At 45.0% G+C, this 21,215-nt stretch overlaps 1 protein-coding gene across 3 annotated transcripts in view; it reads right to left on the bottom strand.

Annotated features, from left to right (window-relative positions):
• The window catches only part of ATXN10 (ataxin 10), a 157,890-nt gene that overhangs the window by 94,708 nt on the left and 41,967 nt on the right, over positions 1-21,215 (bottom strand). For all 3 annotated transcript variants that reach the window (XM_047739925.1, XM_047739926.1, XM_047739923.1), the window contains exons 6-7: positions 10,217-10,297; positions 3,311-3,476 (exon numbers count right to left, since the gene is read on the bottom strand). In XM_047739925.1, coding sequence (XP_047595881.1) covers positions 3,311-3,476; positions 10,217-10,297 — 247 coding nt within the window. The remainder of the gene's footprint in view (positions 1-3,310; positions 3,477-10,216; positions 10,298-21,215) is intronic.

The following is a 21,215-nucleotide window of genomic DNA, read 5'->3' as shown; positions in this document are numbered from 1 at the left end:
CGGCGGATCTCAGGCTACCAGGAGTTCAACAGTCAGCTCGCGGACTTCTGAATATTAACTGACTCTCGGTCAGTCCGTACAGGCCGGCTCCAGGAGACCGCTGGGTATATGGTACATTTAAATACCGAGGTGGGAGGTCACCTTAAAAATGACTGTGGCTTTTTAAAAAACATGTACGTGAAAGGAGAACACATACACACTAGTATGCCCAAGTCATGACTGTAGAGATCAATCAATTTTTAAAATTTTTTTTTATTCATTTGAGAGAAGTGAGAGAGCGAGCGAGAGTGAGAGCGTGAACAGCGGGGAGGGTCAGCAGGAGAGAGAGAAGCAGACTCTATACCAAGCAGGGGGCCCGACGCAGGGCTCGATCCCAGGACCCCGGGACCACAATCCGAGCCCAAGGCAGACACTTAACCGAACGAGCCACCCAGGCACCCCTGATCAGTGATTTTTTAAAAAGTAAACTCTTCTGGGCTTTTCAAAAGAAAACTGACTACAATCTTCTATTTGTTAATATACAGTAATTCTTTCCATTTTAGAGAAAAAAACTGCTTGAAAGAAAAATACAAATTTTCCTCCATATACAAAGTTCCATCAGGTAATTTCTTATTATGATACTAAAGTCATCTATATAGCAAATGCCAGGGCCCTGAAAACGTTTAACAAGTAGCAAGTTTTACTTCCTTTTCTGTCTCCTAGAGAATTAATTTTTACAACTTTCTGAAGCACAGCTCACTGCTCCTCCTGCTGGAAACGGAGGCAAATCCATCTCCAGAAAGGAAAGGCTCCCGTGAGCCAAGGCGTGCCCTCTCCTATCACAGAAATGAGAACAAAAACACCAGCTTTGTCCGCGAGACCCAATGTGGTCTGCAGGACGAGGTACAGAACACCCAGGGCAAAGGCACCTGGCAAAAAGGTACAGTCCCAGAGAAGGAGATCTACTGCCGGCATCGTAAGCATGGGCTGCATGCAGAGGGAGCGAACCGTTCCCAGCATCACACACACGGATCTAGAAAACGTGAACCGATCCGGAGATAGTGGATGGCCCCACGGAAGGGCAGCCCCTCCCGTCTCCCAACCCACTGCCCGCGTGAGTCGCTCTCCACCCGCCACTCTCATCAGCACAGAAATGTTTTTATTGGTGTTAGCACGATCCAGTCCACATGCAATAAAATACAGCCATCTTGAGCGCACCGTACAGTTGTCAAGGTACACAGCTACATATCACATTTCTCTTACTCAAAACATACCCTCATATCCTTCATCATCAAATCCACCCCTTCCCCTCCAGCCCCAGGGGACATCAGATCTGCTTTGTTCACATCAGTGAGTTTTGCCTTCCACAGAATTTCAGAGATGGAATTGTAAGATACGTTCTCGGGTCTGGCTAATCTCGGGCCGTAAGCTCGTGATTCCTCTCTGCTGTCGCATCACAAACCCCTTCCTTTCTACTGCTGCGCCGTTTTCCAGAGACAGAACCGTTCTAACTTGAAGACAGAAGGGAAGGGGGATGGAACGGACAAAAATAATGAGAATTTCTCAAGTGTGAAGGATGTAAATGCTTCCGTCGCCTTAGTAAAGACCGGACTAATCCAAGGCGGCCTTGAGGAAAATAAAACAGAATAATTACAGGATGGTGTATGATCGGGAACGTCCTATAATGACAGAAGAAACAAACATTCTGGAAGACAATGTAGAAATGAATACCATAAGCTTTAAAACTGGATATACCCCAGGCTGCCTGGGTGGCTCAGTCAGTTAAGCATCCGACTTTTTTTTTTTTTTTTTTTAATTTATTTGACAGAGAGAGAGATCACAAGTAGGCAGAGAGGCAGGCAGAGAGGGGGGAAGCAGGCTCCCTGCTGAGCAGAGAGCCCCATGCGGGGCCCGATCCCAGGACCCTGAGATCATGACCGGAGCTGAAGGCAGAAGCTCAACCCACTGAGCCACCCAGGCGCCCCAGCATCCGACTCTTGATTTCGGATCAGGTCATGGTCAGGTCAGGGTCCAGGGATGGAGCCCTGCATCGGGCTCTATGCTCAGCGCGGAGTCTGCTTGAGATTCTGTCCCTTCCTCACCATCTGCTCCTCCCTCATCCCAAGTGTGTGTACTCTCTCTCGGTCTCTCAAATAAATACATCTTTATTAAAAAAAAAAAAAAGGACCACACAAAACTGGATGTATCCTTAACACCCAGCACTTCCACTCCTGGGTTAAGGGTGGAAAGGTACAAAGATGGAACTCCCAATACATATACGGTAGCACTAACTTCAGGAAACAGAAATAAGAACAACCCAATTGTCCAACTAACAGCTGGACAAATGAACTATGGCAAATTCTTCACTTCTAATGTTACACTGACTTCATTCCGCAAAGACTAAGTGCCTGCTGTGTGCACAGTACTATGAAAGTAACAGTCAAAACTCCTACCCTCATAAAACTTACATGCAGGAGAAGAAAAACCAGAAACTTTTAAACTGCACAGCCTGATTTCACTTTTAATACATATATGCTTGTGTGTGCATGGATGAACATATATATTTGATGTTATCTGCCTAGAAAAACATGTTCGCTGAAATTTGTTTTCAGGTCAGGTGCTGGGTGGTTCAGTGGGTTAAGCCTCTGTCTTCAGCTTGGGTCATGGTCTCAGGGTCCTGGGATCGAGTTCCGCATCGGGCTCTCTGCTCAGCAGGGAGCCTGCTTCCCCCTCTCTCTCTGCCTGCCTCTCTGCCCACTTGTGATCTCTCTCTATGTGTCAAATAAATAAATAAAATCTTAAAAGAAAAAAAAAAGAAGAATTTGTTTTCAGGTGATTAACTCTGGATGGCAGGAAAAAGGGCACTGTTTTCCCCTGCTGCATTCTCTTAACTGTTCTAAAACAAGGACACTGTCCTTACCCATCCGGGCCGTGTAACAGAATACCACAGACTGCGCAGCTTAGAAACGACACTCATGGCGGTGGAGACCCATGACGGTGGAGACTCATGGCGGTGGAGACCCATCATGATGGCTGGGTTCTGATGATGGTAGGGTCTCTTTATAAGGGCACTAATCCCATTCCTGGGGGCTCCCCCCTTAAGACCTACTCACCTCCCACAGGCCCAGCCTCCTAGGACCACCACCTTGGCCATCAAGTCTGCAATGGATTTGGAGGGGAGAGGACACAAACATTCAAACCACAGCAGTCCACACATTATTCAAGTGATATTTCTTAAAGCTTTTACAAAAGAATTCTCAGAGAGGGCCTAGCTGGGTCAGAAAATCTCCCTGCTCTCTCCCGTCCAAGATTAAGGAATCCGTCCTCTTACCTCATCGTCCGCATGCTGCTCGGAAGTCAGTTTTGGCACCATCTCGCACCGGTCCACAAACGTGCTTGCGATCAGCTCGGCATGGCTCAGGAACACAGGGATGTCATCCTTGGTCAACGGCTCATCCCCCACTAATTTCGCAATTATGAGGTCCAGCAATGTAACTCTGTACAATGTACGAGAGTTTCAGGTGAATATATAATACAATGCTAGAAATACTGAGAGCGCATTCTAAGAGAATATGCTTACTTTTAAATTTCTCACTTTATTTATAATGTCTAGCTAAGGGAAATATTTTGTGTGAATAAAATGAATCTTCATCAATTATGTATTTTTTAAAATTGTGGCTTCTTTGATGGGACAGGACATCAGAAACCAGCACCTTTTCTAGATGCATTCCTGTGAGCCCTTCGCTCAACATTTCAGAAATGCTGTCAGATTAGGTTCTGTAACACACACACGATGACAACAGCAGCAAGGTTCAGTGGGCTAATAACGTCGATTCCCGGCTCACTGCTGGGCGAACAAACGTTCGACACACTCGGTCTCCGAGAGGCAGCTACCATCCCTGGCCTGCATTCCGCACGGCGAACAGGGCTCAAGGAGGCTGACTGCCCCACCCAGATCACACGTGCAAAGCTTCCGTGTCGGGATCCAGGCACAAGGTTCCCTCTCTCCCTCCTGGGCCACGGGCCTCAGCTCCTCCCTGTACTGGCCTTCTTGTAAAGGCTGGCTTTGTTTGTTTCGTTATTTTAGTTCATAAAAACATAAATCTGGAGACTAAACCCATGACATTTTACATCAACACTTAAATGATCCCATAAGTATTTCTATTCAACAAACTCTTTACTTTTCTGAGAAAAAAAAAAATGTATCCTACACAGGGCAGTCTATCCAGCATACACCAAGCAGGATGTTTCCCAAAATCACACTGTGACTTGGGATTAAATGCATAACTCTCATTTACTTCCAAACCAGAAAGGACGCAGATACTTCGTAAATGGGGAAAATACACTTAGAGCAGGCTCGGAGCATTTTACCAAACAAACAAACAGAACTTGTTTACTGCTGTAAGCTTCGAAGTGGAATAAAACTATACCAAACTCTTCCCGTATTTTTGCTAAATGACAGGAAAGATATCAGTCTGGAAAAATCACACACAAACCGTACCGGTTTTCAAGACTCCTAAAGGCCTCCGATTTCTTACAGCAACGACTAATTCAAAAGAAAACAAATAATGCCCTCGACCGAGCACAGAACAACCACAAGTAGTTCAGTATTAGGATATTTTCATTTTCCCTTATTCACACAGAAACTTTACAAATGAATGGGGTCCTCTCGGGCCATAAAACCAGGCTTCCCACTTTTCCCAGGCAGGTAACTTTCCAGAAATGCCAGGGAGGAGGCCAGCTAAGGAACCCAAATGTCTGCTCTAAAAACACTCCTTTTAACCCGGGACACTGTGGCAAGGATTGTAGGTATGAGACGTCATGAGCTCTGGTTTCCGGGAATTGAGCACCTTGTGGGCCGTTACTCAGAACAGAAAAGAAGGAGGAAGAAAGGAGGAAGAGATCGTGAAGGAGCTGCATGAGGTCCAAGACAGAAGGGGCAGGCCCAGCGTGGTACCCGAGTGCATCCAGCAGGACTGGGAACACCCTGGAGTCCCAGGGGACATTCTGAGAGAGACCTGGAAGCTGGAGCTGACAGGTCAGCACAGACGCGGCCTTCCTTACAAGCTCACCAGGGGCCATCCACCCCTCAGACCTCCCTCTCCTCTCCACTCTACTGCGTCACTGTAACACAGGACAGCTAAGCAGAAGAGTTGAAAGTGATTTTAAGGTCAAAATAAAAAATAAATGTTCAAAATATAAAAACACAAATCAAGCTTAAATATCACCTGAGAATAAATGAAACTTCATTAAACGATCCTACTTCTACTGTGTTCTCTGTCAACAAAAACTTTTAGTGGCTCCCGTTATTAGGGAGTGGGTCCAAAAAAAGTCCCAAACTCGAGTCCCCATCAAACTCTCCAACTCCCTCGACTTTGAGCCACCATCGAAAACCATCCTTCTCGTCAAATATAGGAATCACATGTGGGGCACTCACCCCTCAAGGAGGAAACTGTTTTCAAAATCAATTATAGTGGTGCATTATATCTGCCACCTCCTTTCCAAGCCAGAAACCACAGGGAACCGTAGGTGTACAGAAATGTCCTGCAGAATCCGTGAAAATGGGACACAATGGGGAATGTCCTACTTCTTCCAGCTGTGGGGGAACCACAGTAAATCCTTCCTTGAAGAGGTGACAGAATACACGTGCTCTGCACTCGCTGATTTATTTATTCCCTCCAAAGTGAAGGATGAAAAACCAAGAGATCTAGTTAAAAAGGTCAGGGACTAGCTGTCCACAGCCACACATCGGTGTGAAAGTCCTGCATCCTTAAACCCTGGAATCCTGGTAGCCTCAGGCTACCAGACACACCCCTCAATTCAGGCTGGAGCTTCTAGGATTTTCTCCCTCAACTGCCGGCTGTCATTCCCAATCTTTCTGATCCACTTCTGATTAAACACTTCCACAGTCTGTCCTCAAAATGAGCCTCTGTTTCATTTAAAAAAAAAAAATAGCAACATATATACACATGAAGAGTTTTAGGGGAAAATTCTATAGCAGAATTTTTATTTGAAAGTTATGCTTAAATTAATGGAGGCTACAACTTTAATAGCCACACCTGGGCTGTCCTGAAGTGAGTGGGTTTTTATGAGAGGACTGGAGTGAGGGACAAAGAAGGACGGGAGACAGGTAAGGGAGTGAGTTTTATGAGCAGGGCAGGAATAGTATTCTCTAATTCCAGAAATAAAATGTAATTCAAATTTCAGGACTGATGGCTCCAACAAACCATGGATTTACCTCCGGGCTCCTCCACATGTGCCCGTTTGTTGAATGCTGTGCCCACAAAGGCCAAACCTTTCATTAACCTGAATTAACCAAGATACAGGTACAAAAGTATGGCTGAAAATCTCTCTGGTGCTTTAATAAGTTACAGAGGTAAGAAATCCTTAGGCCGTGGGGAAGAAGATCACTGATTTTGGCGTCCAGCAGACTGCGCTCCAGCACTCCCCCAGCTACCTCTGAACCCAGGACAAACACCCGACCCTACAAGACCGCAGAGCCCGGTGTGGCAGAGGGCAGGAAAGGCACCGACGCCCCAGGGTCTCCAGAGGATGGAATGACCTAGAGGAAAAGCCCAGGTGGCTGAGCAGTAGGACTAGCAGCAGCGGTGGTGACGGGGGGGGGGGGGGGGGGGGGGGGTGAGGACGAGCCGCAGACGCACAGAGGCAGAACCAGCAACTCATCTCCCGAGTGATAACCGCGCACCAAGCGCTGGGCGCTTCCGTGTAGACCTCAGTCAGGTACAGCAATTTCACGGGCAGCTATACCGTTCTTATCCTATTCTACAGATGGATCCGAGTTCCACAAGTGCAGGTAACTGACCCCAACCACGAGCCACGGAACTACCTCTGCTGTTCACTACTCTGCTATACAGACTACAAGCCTGAGAACCACCCAAGCATTTTCCGAGATCAGCGAGTTTCATCTAATAATACTGGCATTCATGGGGCAGGAGGACCAGAAAACCGTATACAGGCAGACTCTGGTTTCTGCTGAGTCAACCACATAAACGGGTTTTGACTTCCTATCCTCAACTTGTCACCGAGTGGTCTGGAGTTGATGAATGGTGACATTCCAAGCACTTTCCCTCTGGAGCCACCTACACTGTCGCTGTGATGCCCCAGGGACCACCATTAGGCACTTAGTGAACTCACTACCTGTTTTACTGACTGATCAACAAACGTGTTTCAATTTGGCAGCCCCCAGCCCAAGTGGACGTTCTGACTGAGCAGGTGGGGGCTGCAGCCTGGGCAATCCTCAGGGGATTCTGATGTGTGTTCCCAAAAGTACCACGGTGTCTCCGCAGGGGTCTCTAGGGAAGTTCGTCATCTGAACCACAGAACACAGAGAAAGTGCTCAGTTCTCACACAGCACCATTCTGGATGCATAGGAAAGAAATTCATTACATACTCCTGCTGAGAAAAACGCTTATTTTTTCAGAGCTATTAATCTGTGAATGCACAACTGTGAACATAGAATTACCCATTACTGCCTCAAAAAGAGTCAACAGGGAACCCATGAGCTCTACTTGACCGCAGACTGAGTGCTCCTGCCAGGCCCCCTTTCACCTCATCCCTGCGCCCTCCCCCACGTACACACCCCAGCACACACGCCATCAGCACGGAATGGGTCAGGCCCTCCAGCCAACTGCTCGAGTCAGTCACCACAAACAGCTCACACAAGCCCAGACAAGGGCCTAAAAGCATGAGTGTACAGCTGACCCCTAGACACCACAGCGGTTGGGGCCCCGACCCCCACACACACAGTCAAAACTCCAGGTTATCACTTTTGACTCCCCCAAAACTCTACTAATAGCTGGCTGTTGGCCAGAAGCCTCACTGATAACACAAGTCGGTTAACGTGTATTTTGTGTGTCGTTATGCATTACATACTGTGTTCTTACAATAAAGTAAGTCAGAAGAAAATGTTATCAAGGAAATCAGAAGGATGAAGGGTGCCTGGGGGGCTCAGCAGGTTAAACACCCGAGTCTTGGTTTCAGCGCAGGTCACGATCTCAGGCATGTAAGATCGAGCCCTGCGCTGGGCTCTGTGCTCAGTGTGGAGTCAGCTTGAGGATTCTCTCTCCCTCTCCTTCTGCCTTTCCCCCTGCTCACATCCACTCTTTCTAAAATAAAACTAAATAAATAAACTATTGAAAAACAGAAAACCAGAAGTTAGAGAAAATACACTGACAGGACTGTACTTATTTTAAAAACCTGCCTTGGGGCGCCTGGGTGGCTCAGTGGGTTAAAGCCGCTGCCTTCAGCTCAGGTCATGATCCCAGGGTCCTGGGATCGAGCCCCACATCGGGCTCTCTGCTCAGCAGGGAGCCTGCTTCCTCCTCTCTCTCTGCCTGCCTCTCTGCCTACTTGTGATCTCTGTCTGTCAAATAAATAAATAAAATCTTTAAAAAAAAAAAAAAAACAACCTGCATACACATGGACCCGCACGTATTCACACCTGTGTTGCTCAACACTCAGCTGTACCTTCACCAGAAGGAGACGTAAGGCCAGGACGCTCCAGGCAGAGGAACGGCCATCTGCAAAAGCGCAACATCACAGGGAAGGCCTTGAGAACGACCGAAGTTCTGTGTCGCCGCCGTAATGTGGTAACTGGGAGCAGGGTCAGAGAGGGAGCGGGGGAGGGACCAGAGACGAAGCTGCACGGTGGAGGGCCTCATGCCACTCAGGAGGCACGAGGTGGAGCCACAGCAAGGCCGCTGCCCAAGAAGCAGCCACCAGAGGGGGCCTGCAGGGCTCCGAGGGTCCCACCTCTGCAGACAGTGTCCCAGGAGTCAGGGCGCTAACCGGAATGCACCTGTTCGCGCGTGAGAAAATTCATTCGCTTCCTCACGGTTTCACCTTTAAACAACTTTTTCCGGCACCCCGACGTGCCAAGGACCGTCTGGGGACAAGGCCACCCTGGAAGAAGGAGGTGGAGCCCGTGCCCTCCCAGGGCTGACAGCCCAACGCCAGGGTCACATGGCAGCATGTGGGTGCACACATGATACGACGCAGGACAAACGGCGCGAGGAACGAAAGCACGCCCCACGAGAAAAGCCACGAGGGGCCGTGGCACGTGGGCAGAGCAGATGCGGCCTGCAGGGGAGCAGTGGCTACGACGTCTTTATAAGAAAAACAGAAAATGTTCAATCTGGCATCCCTTGACAGGATTATGGGAAATGTAAAACTGAGTATTAAAAGTACAACTGACCCCCGTACCACTCTCCCAGCGTCCAGGTATCCCTTGCGGCAAAGCAACTTTCCAACTGATAGCACTGCTCTTCACGTCACTTATTTTAGGTCAAAAAACTACAAATGATTCTTTTTCTGCAACAGAAATATGCAGCTTATGGGGGGAGGCACTGGATTTAGAAACACGGCCTTTAAACTGACTTAAAAGCACAAACTTTCCTTTTCATTAAAGCTATTAAAGAAGAAGTCTCCCGTAACGAGACTACTAAGGAGTGTAAAAGTTGAAGTGCTGGAAGCCACGTAGATAGTAAGAATTTCAAAACCACAGCATTTATAAAAATTCTGACCACAATCAAAAGATTAACATATTTTTCAAGTTTTTGATCATCAGGTCTGTGACTTCGAGCTAAGTTTTATTTTTCCTAAGGCAACCTTTCCATAAGGCTAGGGAACCCAGGAGCTACGGCAGTCACCCAGGGCACCGGGGATCACGTCAGCCCATCCTCTCATCTTCCAGGCCGAGAAACTGAATCCGGACCCAGTGAAGAGCCTGGCTCTGGTCACAGAAGGAGCGGCCATCACAGGGAGGCAGGGAGCCACGGTCTCCGTGCTCCCAGGGCAGTGCCCTTCTCGCTACAACACTGGAAGATCACGGATGGGTACCTAGGCTCTGTCTGAAAGAACCATGGGAAAACTACGCATGCGTGGGGTACGTACCAGAACATTACCCAGTGGCGTGAACACAGGAGCGCATTTCAAATTAACTGCAATGAAGGGACAAGCACAACATTTTGTTCTGGATGTTTCTGAGTTTGCCTTTACTGAACGATGGCGCCAACCTGGATCGTGCATCCCACGTAAATTACCGCCTGTTGTGGCTAAGCTGTAATGTCAACCACCCAATTTAAAACCATTACTGACACAGAAACATGTATTTAGAGACTTTGTGCCAACTACGAAACCACACAGTTTCTCAGTCGTGTGCTCAGGACACTGTGTATGGAATGCTAAATACTTGAAACCACACTGGTTTTGGGGTTACCTTTCTTGATCGCTCATTTTGGCATACATTGCTTTCACCAATTCCGGGCTTTTCAGAAAATGGTCTGTAATAATCAGGAACCTAAGAAGAAAAGGAGGAGGAAGTGTGGTTACTAGAAACATAGTACAATGGACATGGCCTTCTCGACTTGATGGGCATTTTACACATAGAAATACTTTTTACTGAACTTTTCATTTGCTGTAATCTTAAAATGTTTTAAGAGGGTCACGTACCATTTTTCCATTAGCGGCTAGAAGAAAATAAAAACCCTCCAAATAGGTTTCTCCAATTTTACTTTGGAAAAATTTATTGAAATGATGCAAATTCATTCAAATCCAGGTCCTATCTAAGTTTCATTTCAACTGTAAAATGAAATTTAGCTACAAGTTCAGGTATAAGCAGGAACCATAATCAGTTGTTTCACTCAGAAGGTGAAGTGCTAAAATTAACTGGGGAAGTGGACATGTCACACATCTTATTTAAACATATGCCAATGGGGCACCTGGGTGGCTCAGTTGGTTAAGCCTCTGCCTACGGCTCAAGTCATGATCCCAGAATCCTGGGATCGAGCCCCACATCGGGCTCCCTGCTCAGCGGGTAGTCTGCTTCTCCCTCTGACCTTGCCCCTCTCATGCTCTCTCTCTCCCTCTTTCTCTCTCAAATAAATAAATAAAAATAAAATCTTTAAACACATGCCAACAACCCAGTAATGCACACTGGCTTTATTACCTCATCTGTAAGAGCTCTCGAGTTACCAAGAAAACATCCTCATTGTCAAGCAACGCACTCATCTAAACTCAGAGATCAACTTATGGAAACCCCGAGGCAGAGATTATAAGTGTATTTCTTTAAAGTACCACCGTGACAACTAAAAAGACTGAATAGTATTATTAATTAATTCTGAATCATATTGGCCAGAAGGCATATTTGCAGGCTTAAGAACTAAAGAATATACTGTTTATAACCAAGGCTACAGCAGTAAGAGTGTCTGTAAAGCATTAACTCTATTTAGGAACACAGTTTACTTAACCACTTAAAAAAATATAATTGAAATTATGTGTTTTAGTATGATAACCAAATGAACCGTACCAACTACCACCAACACAGTGTCACTCACATAAAAGCAACATCCAAACGTGTTCTATTTCTTCCACAGTCCTCAAAATAACTGATCAGCACTTAGATATACGGTATTTCTAGTAATGGTGGATATATTCAAAATTCTCAATTTTCTTACCAGTTCAGGTAGGTCATCAGACTGCAGTAATAAAAATTCACACATTTTAAGCCAGGTACACAAAAGTGATCCTAAAACTCATTCATGATTCACCTTTCTGGAGCTTAAAACATTTTCCCAGAAGACCATTTCCTCAAAAATGCAATGTTCCGGGGCACCTGGGTGACTCAGTCCATTGAGCATTGTACTCCTGATTTCTGCTCAGGCCACAACCTCAGGGTCCTGGGATCAAGCCCCGCGTCAGGCTCTACACTGGGCATGGAACCTGCTTAAGATTCTCTCTCTCTCTGCCCTGCCCCCTCCCCCCTGTGCTCGCTTGCTCCCTCTCTCTCTCTCAAAAAAAAAAATACATAAATAATAATAAAATAAAAAGTTTAAAAAACTTTAAAAAGTTTAAAAGTTTTAAAAAACACCACAAATGTTCCAGAACTGTGCCACCAGGAGCTAGATCACAATCCATATTCCAAAATGCTAACAGCGGAGAAAAGCCCACACATAAATAGGAAATTAGACAAAAATGTCTTAGGGGCAACACACACATGCTTTGTGAAACAGAGAAATAACAAAGCTGACCTAGCCAGAGGGTCAGGGCAAGACATTCAGGAGGCTGGAGGAGGTGTTCCAAGAGTCCCTCACTGAAGGGGGACAGGGAGAAACAGGACGGCAGTGGGCTCAAGGAACTGCAACCAGGGAAAGACAATGAGGGCTTAAAGGGGGACTCAGGACGGAGAGCCTTCATCTCGGAATGCGACTGGCCCCCAGCTGTGGGCCCTCCCATCCTTCAGCCAAGGTGCTATGACAACACCCTCCTTCACCATGTCAGCCAGTGTCCTCTCCCTTTCTTTTTGATCATTTGTGTTGTTCTTCTTAAAGAGCCATACTAGACTTAGTCCATTTTTTCTGTTGACTTGTGTTCCCTGTGTCACTATTTTCGGACCTGATCTCGTATCAGTTGCTTCTTTCCACTTACTCTGGTTTTTCTGTGCTCGTCTTCTTTACAAAGAACCTTCCGGAGGTCTCTGCTTTCAGACACTGCTTCTTTCCCGGTAGAAACATTCAGAGCTATACATTTCCCTCCAAGACCTGCTTTAGCTTTATCCCCCAAACTCTGTATTTTCATTATCCTTCAGTTTGAAAGACTATCTAATATGCCCTATGATTTCTTCTTTGACAAACTGATTCTTTGATGAGCTAATTTCCAAAAGCCTGGAATTTTTCTCAGTACCATCTGATTATGGTTTTCTAATGTAAGGTCACCGGAGTCAGAGACTATATGTTTGTATCTATATGTTTGTAATCCTTTTCTGCATATTTACTGAGACTTTTTACAGCCCATATTATGTGGATCTTGGCGAACATTCCACAGGCAGCTGAAAACAAGTGGATTTTGCAAGTGCTGAGGTAATGCTCTATAATACCACTCCGTGAAGACGGCTCTGAGATCATCCACGTCTACACTGAAGTTGGTCTGCTCCAGTCGATGGCTGAAAAGTGTTAGAATCTCCAACTACCACTTCCAATTCTAGGCATAATGGACAACAATTTACCCTCCTACCTCAAACAACTATAAAAGCAGCCAAAATATATGAAACCATAGTTTTTCAGACAACGAACAACAGACCCAAGTCAGACTACGGAAAATAAAAGTTACTTCGGCGAACTTCCTTTTAAACCAACAAAATACTCTCATATGTGTGTGATAACGTGACTTGATCAGGGTATTTATAAAATCCTTAAGGCCCAACAGCAGACGGAGACACACTCAGAAGGAGAAGGTGGAACCTGATTCAAAAAGGCTTCCAGGTGCGCGGGGCGGTGAGGGTGAAGGTGATGGGGAAGGGCAGGGGAGAGATGAGTCACAGCCACTCTGCGGCTCGACCGCTGTGACCATCAGCAGCGTCTAGAGCAGAAAGAGGAAGAGACCCACACTTTGACCCTTCTACGGAGAAAAAACACAAGCACATCAAACACCTAAACCTCAAAGCTGAAATGATACAACAGTGGACGAAAACTTCAGTAGAACTAAGATCTTTATAGCCACTACCAAAAATCTACAGGACATAAAAACGACTGACAATTTCATCTACGAAAACATCAAAGATTTTTAGACAGAAAAAAAGCCACACGCAAAGTCAAAAGACAAAGAAGTGAAAAAAATCTGCATTTTATTTCACACACAAGACTACTGGCCCTAACTTAGAAAATATTCCTACATACAGGTAAGGACACAACTGACATCCAAATGGAAAAATGGGTAAAGAAAACGAGAACGCACATAAGAGAAAAATGGGCTCTTCAACATATAAATAAAAATGGTGCTCAGACTCTTAAGATACAAATAAAATTCTGTAATGATACCATTTTAACCCTTGGAGCCTGGCACATCCTCTCTGACAGCACACTCTGTCAGCAATGACAAGAAACCAGGTCCTCTCCAGTGGCCAACAGGACTGTATACTGGTACCAAAGCTATGAAGGACTCCTTGGCAGTGTTTGTTAAAATATAAAAAAGCATATTCCCTTTGACCTAATGATCACACTTAACGGATTAAGGGACAATCATACCAGCCCACGTGCAATATGACGTAGGTATGAATAAGGCTATTCCCTGCCGAATTCTGTATTTACGGGACACTGGGAACCTAAATGTTCACCAGTAAGGAACCGATTAAATAAACTGCAGTATAGTCACACAGCGGAAGAGAAAGTTCTTTATATACTTAGATGGAAAGTTCTCGAACATGCACTATTTGCTTAAAAAAGTAAGAGGCTCAGGAAGCCTGGACGGCTCAGTTGAGCCTCCAGCTCTTGGATTCAGCTCAGATCATGACCTCAGGATCCTGGGATCGAGCCCCACACAGAGCTCTGTGCTTGGCATGGAGACTGCTTGACATTCTCTCTCCCTCTCCCTCTGCCCCTCCCCCTGCTCACACACTCCCTCTAAATAAATAAATAAAATCTTTTAAAAGAGAATATATATATAGAAATTTTTAAGAAAAGCAAGAGACACAACAGTGTGTTGAGAAGCAAGCAGCTCACGGGCTCTGGGGATGGGGCTGGACAGAAGAACTAGGCAGATGGCTGGGAGGGAAACTAAGCTTTCTGAGACTTGAACCACAGGAATATATGATCTACCAAAGAACTAAATACGTGATTGGAGCGTATCCTGGAAGATTCATCTCAAATTTATTTCTGCTTTGTAGACACCCCGCTAGGCAGGAGTGAAAGCGTGGCCGTCTCTGGGCAGGACAGCTCGGTGGAGAACTCAGACACGTTTCGTTATACCAGAAGCTATTTCTGGGCAGACATATTTAAATTCCTACTAATAAAGCAGCAAATACTATACACTGTCTCCTGTGAGCCAAGCGCCATCTAAGGAACAGCTCAGTACATGAAACACGGTGCGTATTTTTCTTCAAAGCATTCATCCGGCGCAGAATACATTTATGGGGCGGGGGGGCTCATTATCTGTCTCTCACTAAAATGTAACGTCTGAATTTTGAATCTCCAGTGCCACGAACAGCACCTGGGCACACTTCACTCAATCAGTGTCTCCATGACTTAGTTTATGTTTAAAGTGAGCATTTCTAAGTTTTCCGAGTTTCCTACAAGCCTGAGCAAAGAAGGAGTGCCGTCTACCTCACGAATTCGAGATAGAGGAGCATCGGATCCTCAGGAAAAGGGCAGTTTTTCCTAGGCACTGGGTTTCCGGTCAAATGCAAAACCATATGCTTTAGAAGTCACCAGAACTGAATACTAGCTCATTCACTTTCACCACAGATCATTAAAAACCCAAAGCCATCAAAGCCAAGGGCAAGAATGACATCTTCCCGTGATGCTACGTAGAAGAGGGCGGGAGAAGCACGGCCATTCAAGGCTCAGAGCGACAGCAAGAGAAGACAGCGATGCTGGCCAACGCTCCTGGTGCCAAAACAACACTCTAGTGAATTTCTGCACGCCTTTCAGCACGTGGGGTGTGAAGCTCAAAAGCCTGGAAATGTCTCATCTAAACCAGTCCCTTCATTTGAGAAATAAGGACGTACAGAAAGAGAGGCCCACAGAGGTTGAGTGTCCTGGGGAAACCCCCCCATTGCCCAAAAGTCAGGACGAGCCCATCTCAGTCCGACTCTGCCTCCTGTGGCTCCTCTGAAAATGCTCCCCTTTACAGGGCTCGCCCTTTGCTCACGCAGCCCTTCTGGAGAGACGTTTCAGGAGAACTTAGGGTCCGGTTCTTTGTGCCATCTTCAGTTCAAAATGACCAAGGATAAAATTCCTCCTTTCTTTTTTTTCTTTTTAAAGATTTTATCTTTAAGTAAACCTCCACACCAATGTGGGGCTTGAACCTATGACCCCGGCCTTGGGAGAAGGTCACAAATATTCTCTAGCAAAGGCAGAAGCTAGAGTAGAAGGTGCATCAGAGAAACGGATTTCTTTTACGAAAAGAAAAAACTTGGAAAGTTATCTGTTTGCTAAGTCCTGAATTTCACACACACAGAGACACACAGACACAGACAGACAGACAGACACACACACACACACATGCACACAGAAGTTGAATTCTCTCCCTCTGTGCACGTGAGGGTCCCAGGCTTGCTTCATCTACTACTTTCTGTTTCTGGTGCCAAAACTGACTCACGCAGGCAGTCAGAGGCAAAACTCTGGAGTCTAATCTTGAAATTCATCATTTAAATGTGATTGCAGAAAAGCTAACATTCACAAATTGAGTTGTTGGTGCCAAAGCACTGACCACATTTTTACATCATTTTCCATACTGGCTACAACCCAAAATGCACGAAGGTCCGTCTTTCCATCTCCTTCTTCCTCTCAGTCTTCCTCACTTATCAGGGGTGTTAAAGCACATGAACAGTTATGGACGGGCTAATTCCCATCCACAGTGCACTGTTCCTACATCATGTAGAAGGTGCTAAAAGCTATCTCTCTAAGCTTCAAGGAGCATATGTTAAAAAAAAAAAAACAACAAAGATTACGATGTCGGTAAACAGAGGTATTCCTAAAGTCAAGGTTTTAGGGAAATCTTTTTCGAATGAGCCATTTATTATTTTCATTTCCATATAAGCATACAATGTCAAAGCTATACTTACAAATAAAACAGACTTCAGTGACTCTGAAAACCCAAAAAATTCTTTTACAGTTCCCTAATTAAATGAAGAATCTGATTTAAACACTGCTCCAGAAAATGGATGCCACTCTCCTATTCCCATTTCTGGGAAATCAAGCCCACGGCTGCTTCCGTCGGCAATCAAGACAAAACACCCAAAGCCGCCACAGAAACAAATGTTCTCCTGTTTGACGGGTAAATAACCTCTTCAGGGGGTCAAATGTGAGGAACGTAAGGCAGACAATTCTACTAGAAAACAAATGAGTTATAATCTCTGAAAAGGATAGCGCAGGAGCCAGGATCTCCCGGGCACCTTTCCTGGGCTGTGGGATCCACATGAATTCAAACACCCAAACCCAACCCGTGGATTCACCCCGGGTTATCTAAGAGCACAAAAACATCCCTCACACGTACAAACAAAAGGAGCAAACATTTTTAGAAGGACATTATCCCAATAACTCCAGTGCGCCCACACTTTCCTGTGTCTCTGGTATACCTAAACAAAAAAGACCCAGTTACTGAAACCTTACATTTGTCCCTTTCCAAGAAAAGACACTAAACCCATGAATTCGAACACCATCCAGTTTTGTACTCTTTGTCAGCCATCCCCTAATGTTAGCAGGTGGGAGGGCAAAGAGTGGGTGCTCTCTAATTTTCAGAGATGGGTTCATATTTAACAGTACAAAGTAAACAGTTTTGTTGGAAGCCTCTGGATGTGGCGTAACTCATGTGACCCGAGCCTCGCTGCACTCCGCTTCGCGGAGAACGCGTTTCTTACAAACTGAAGGTCGGTGGCAACCCTGTGTCTGAAAGTCTGCTGGCACCCGTTTTCCAGCATTGCTCACTTCGTGTCTCTGGTCACATTCTGGTAGTTCTCATGATATTTCAAACTTTTTTATTATTATATTTGTCACGAAGATCTGTGATCAGTGATGATCATTCACTAAAGCTAAGCTGATGATTAAGCATTTTGTAGCAAGAATTTTTTAAGTTAAGGTAGGTACACTGTTTTTGCAAGAGAAAATGCTCTTGCACACTTACTAAATTATGCTATAGTGTGAACATAGCTTTCACGTGCACTGGGAAACCGAAAACTTAATTTGACTCTCCTTACCCCAGCTTTCGCTGCACTGCAGAGGTCTGGCACTGAACGTGCAGTACCTCTGAAATATGCCCATATCTCAGGATCCTGTTTCTGTTTAGCAAATGCAGATCTCCTCTCCCATGAATCGAAGCGTCACTGTTGTCGGTTAAAGACGTCAGCTGCTACCACTCCTTCCCATCCTTTGTCCTGCCTACCTTCCCCTGCTGACCTCTGAGAACTCGAACTTGAGCTCTCCTGAAGTGGATTCCATCTTTTGCCCTTTAACCCAATGCTGCCAGAAAACCGCCCGTGAGCTAAGATACTTAAATAAAACAGAATTCAGCTACAGAAAATTTTTCTAAGTAAGCAGATGCTAATGATTCATCCATCGTGTTTACGAAGCATCAGAATCTGGAGGGAGGTAATCTAAGTCAAGCACGGTATCATACTATTTTCATGCACCAACTTGTGTTTGCGTGCACTTGGTAATTCAAATACAAATAAATATTCGGAAAAATAATTTAAAAATTAGGTACAATTTCAATAGAACAATAAAGCTTATGCTGAAATAGACCCAAACTCAGAAAACTGGTCCCTCGCCCTTGAAATACAAGTGGCACTAATGTCAGCTCAAGGCACCACACACGGACACAACCTGTGCCCTGAACACGTGGATCTGTCCGTGAAAACAGGCACAGAAGTAGATCCTCAGGAAAACTGGGGACCAAAACAAAGCACAACAATATCTTTGGTGATTTTTATCATGATGAAAGGGTCAATTCCACAAGACGTAACAATTACAAACATAAACGTGTACACCTAACCACAGAGTCTGGGAAGAAGAGATGCAAAACCCAACAGATCTGACTAAAGAAACAGAAAATGGTCCACTTCCAGTCATGAGCGGAACAGGTGGACGGAAGACCACCAAGAAAGAGAAGGCCCAACAGGCGTCTACACAGCACCAAAATCTGAACCCGCAATCCTCTCCATGCAGGTGGGACAGGCTCTATGACAGGCCAGGTGCCTGTCGGCCATAAAACATGCCTCAATATATTTAAAAATTAAAAACAGAATTTTATAAAGTGTGTTCTCTGACCACAATGGAACGAAACTAAAACTGAAGAACAAAAGGAAATTTGGGAAGTACACAAATATGGGAAACTGAACAAGCTTGTAAATAACCAACAGGTCGAAGAAAGAAGTTGTAAAAGAAATCGGATATAACCTGAGACGGATTAAGATAAAAATATATGAGATATAGCTCTTACCAAGAAATTTACAGATGTAGGGGTGCCTGGGGGGCTCAGTGGGTCAAAGCCTCTGCCTTCAGCTCAGGTCATGATCCCAGGGTCCTGGGATCGAGTCCCCCATCGGGCTCTCTGCTCAGCAGGGAGCCTGCTTACCTCCCCTTTCTCTCTGCCTGCCTCTCTGCCTACTTGGGATCTCTGTCTGTCCAATAAATAATTTTTTTAAAAAAATCTTTAAAAAAAGAAATTTATAGATGTAAATACCTACATTAAAAAAAACTCTTTCAGTAATAACCAGAACTTTCAGTTTCTTAAGAACTAGAAAAAAGAGCAAACTAAACACAAATGGATAAGAAGGATAAATAAGGATCACAGCAGAAATAGAGAAGAGAAAATGAACAGGGAAAGAAAAAAAAAAAATCAATGAATCCAAAAGCTGGTTCTCGAAGATCAAAACCCTGACAAATCTTAAGCTGGAACAACCAAAATACAGACTGAAATTACTAAAATCAGGAACAAAGAGGAAACATTTCTACCAACCTCACATAAATAAAAAGGGATCGTAAGGGAGTACTATGAATAACTATGCCAACACATCAGGCTGCCCGGGCCAAGTGAACAAATTCCGGGAAAGACACAAACTACTGAAACTGACCCGAGAAGAAGTAAACCATCTAAACAGTCCTGTAACAAGCAGAGACTGGATGAGTAATCAAAAAACTTCCCACAACGAAAAAAAAGCCCAGGACCAGAGGGCTTCACTGGTGAATTCTACCAAATATTTAAAGAAAAATTAACAACACCAGTCCTTTGCAAACTTTTCCCCAAAATAACAAAAAACAAACATAAGAGAAAGGAACACCTCTCAACTCACTCTGTGAGGCAAGTGTTAACCTGATACCAAAACCAGGCAAAGGCATCACAAGAAAAAGAAAACTACAGCCCAATATGCCTTATCAACATAGAAACAGAAGTGCCTAACAGAACATGAGGAAGCCAAGCTCACAACACAGAGGATACCATAAGCAGGTGGGATCTATCCCAGAAATGACAAGTTGGTTTAAAATAAAACAAAATTAGGGGCACCTGGGTGGTTCTGTTGGTTAAATGTCTGACTCTTGATTTCGGCTCAGGTCAAGACCTCAAGGTTGTGAGATTAAGCTCCCCCGCTGGACTCCATACTGAGCTTGGAGTCTGCTTGAGATTCTCTTTCCCTCTCCCTCTGCCTCTCCCCCACAACGTGTGTGCAGCTGATCTCAGAAAAAAATAAAAGAATTAAAATAAAACAAAATTAAGCACTATAATAAACTATAGCAGTAAGATAAAGAACAAAAACCTCAACAGACGCAGACAAAGCACTTGATGAAATCTAACAGCTTCCATGATAAAAACATTGAACCAGCTGGGAATAAGTACAGGGACATTCCTCCCCCGGAAGAAGAGTAACTATGGAGAACCATACTTCACGCTCGCTGGTGAGAGACGGACAGCCTTCCACCTGAAATCAGGAATGAGACACAGATGTCTGCCCTCCACGACTACTCAGCATTGTAGCAGAGTAGCTGCGTAAGAAAAAGAAAGAAAGGCAACCCGACCGGACAGAAAAAAGTAAAACTATTTATTTGCAGATGACATGATCCTGTATAAACAAAGTCCTAAAAAAAAAAATCACACCAAAAAAACATCAGAATGGGGGAACCTGGGTGGCTCGACTGGTGAAGCCACTGCCTTTGGTTCAGGTCGGGATCCTGGAGTCCCAGGATCGAGTCCTGCATTGGGCTCTCAGCTCCGCGAGGAGTCTGCTTCTCCCCCTGACCTCCTCCCCTCTCATGCTCTCTTGCTCTCTCACTCTCTCTCTCAAATAAATAAATAAAATCTTAAAAAAAAAATCAGAATAAATGAGTTCAGCTCAGGTCACAGGATATAAAATCAATATAACAAAAAAAAATCAACCAGGGGCACCTGGGTGGCTCAGTGGGTTAAAGCCTCTGCCCTCAACTCAGGTCATGATCCCAGGGTCCTAAGATCGAGCCCCACATCGGGCTCTCTGCTCAGCAGGGAGCCTGCTTCCCCCTCTCTCTCTGCCTCCCTCTCTGCCTACTTGTGATCTCTGTCAAATAAATAAATAAAATCTTTTTTTAAAAAAATCAACCATATTTCTACATACCTGCCGTTTACAACGCATGAATGGAATTAAAAAAACAATTCCCCTTAAATAGCAGCAAAAACAAAGTACTTAGAATGAACAGAACTAAAGCTAGGTACGACTTGCAAACGAACATACTACAGAGCTTCACTGAGGAAATGAA

Source organism: Lutra lutra, chromosome 8 (assembly GCF_902655055.1).
Source record: "Lutra lutra chromosome 8, mLutLut1.2, whole genome shotgun sequence".
Lineage (NCBI taxonomy): Eukaryota > Metazoa > Chordata > Mammalia > Carnivora > Mustelidae > Lutra > Lutra lutra.
Note: the sequence above shows the minus strand (reverse complement) of the source record. Positions and strands in the feature narration are given on the sequence as shown.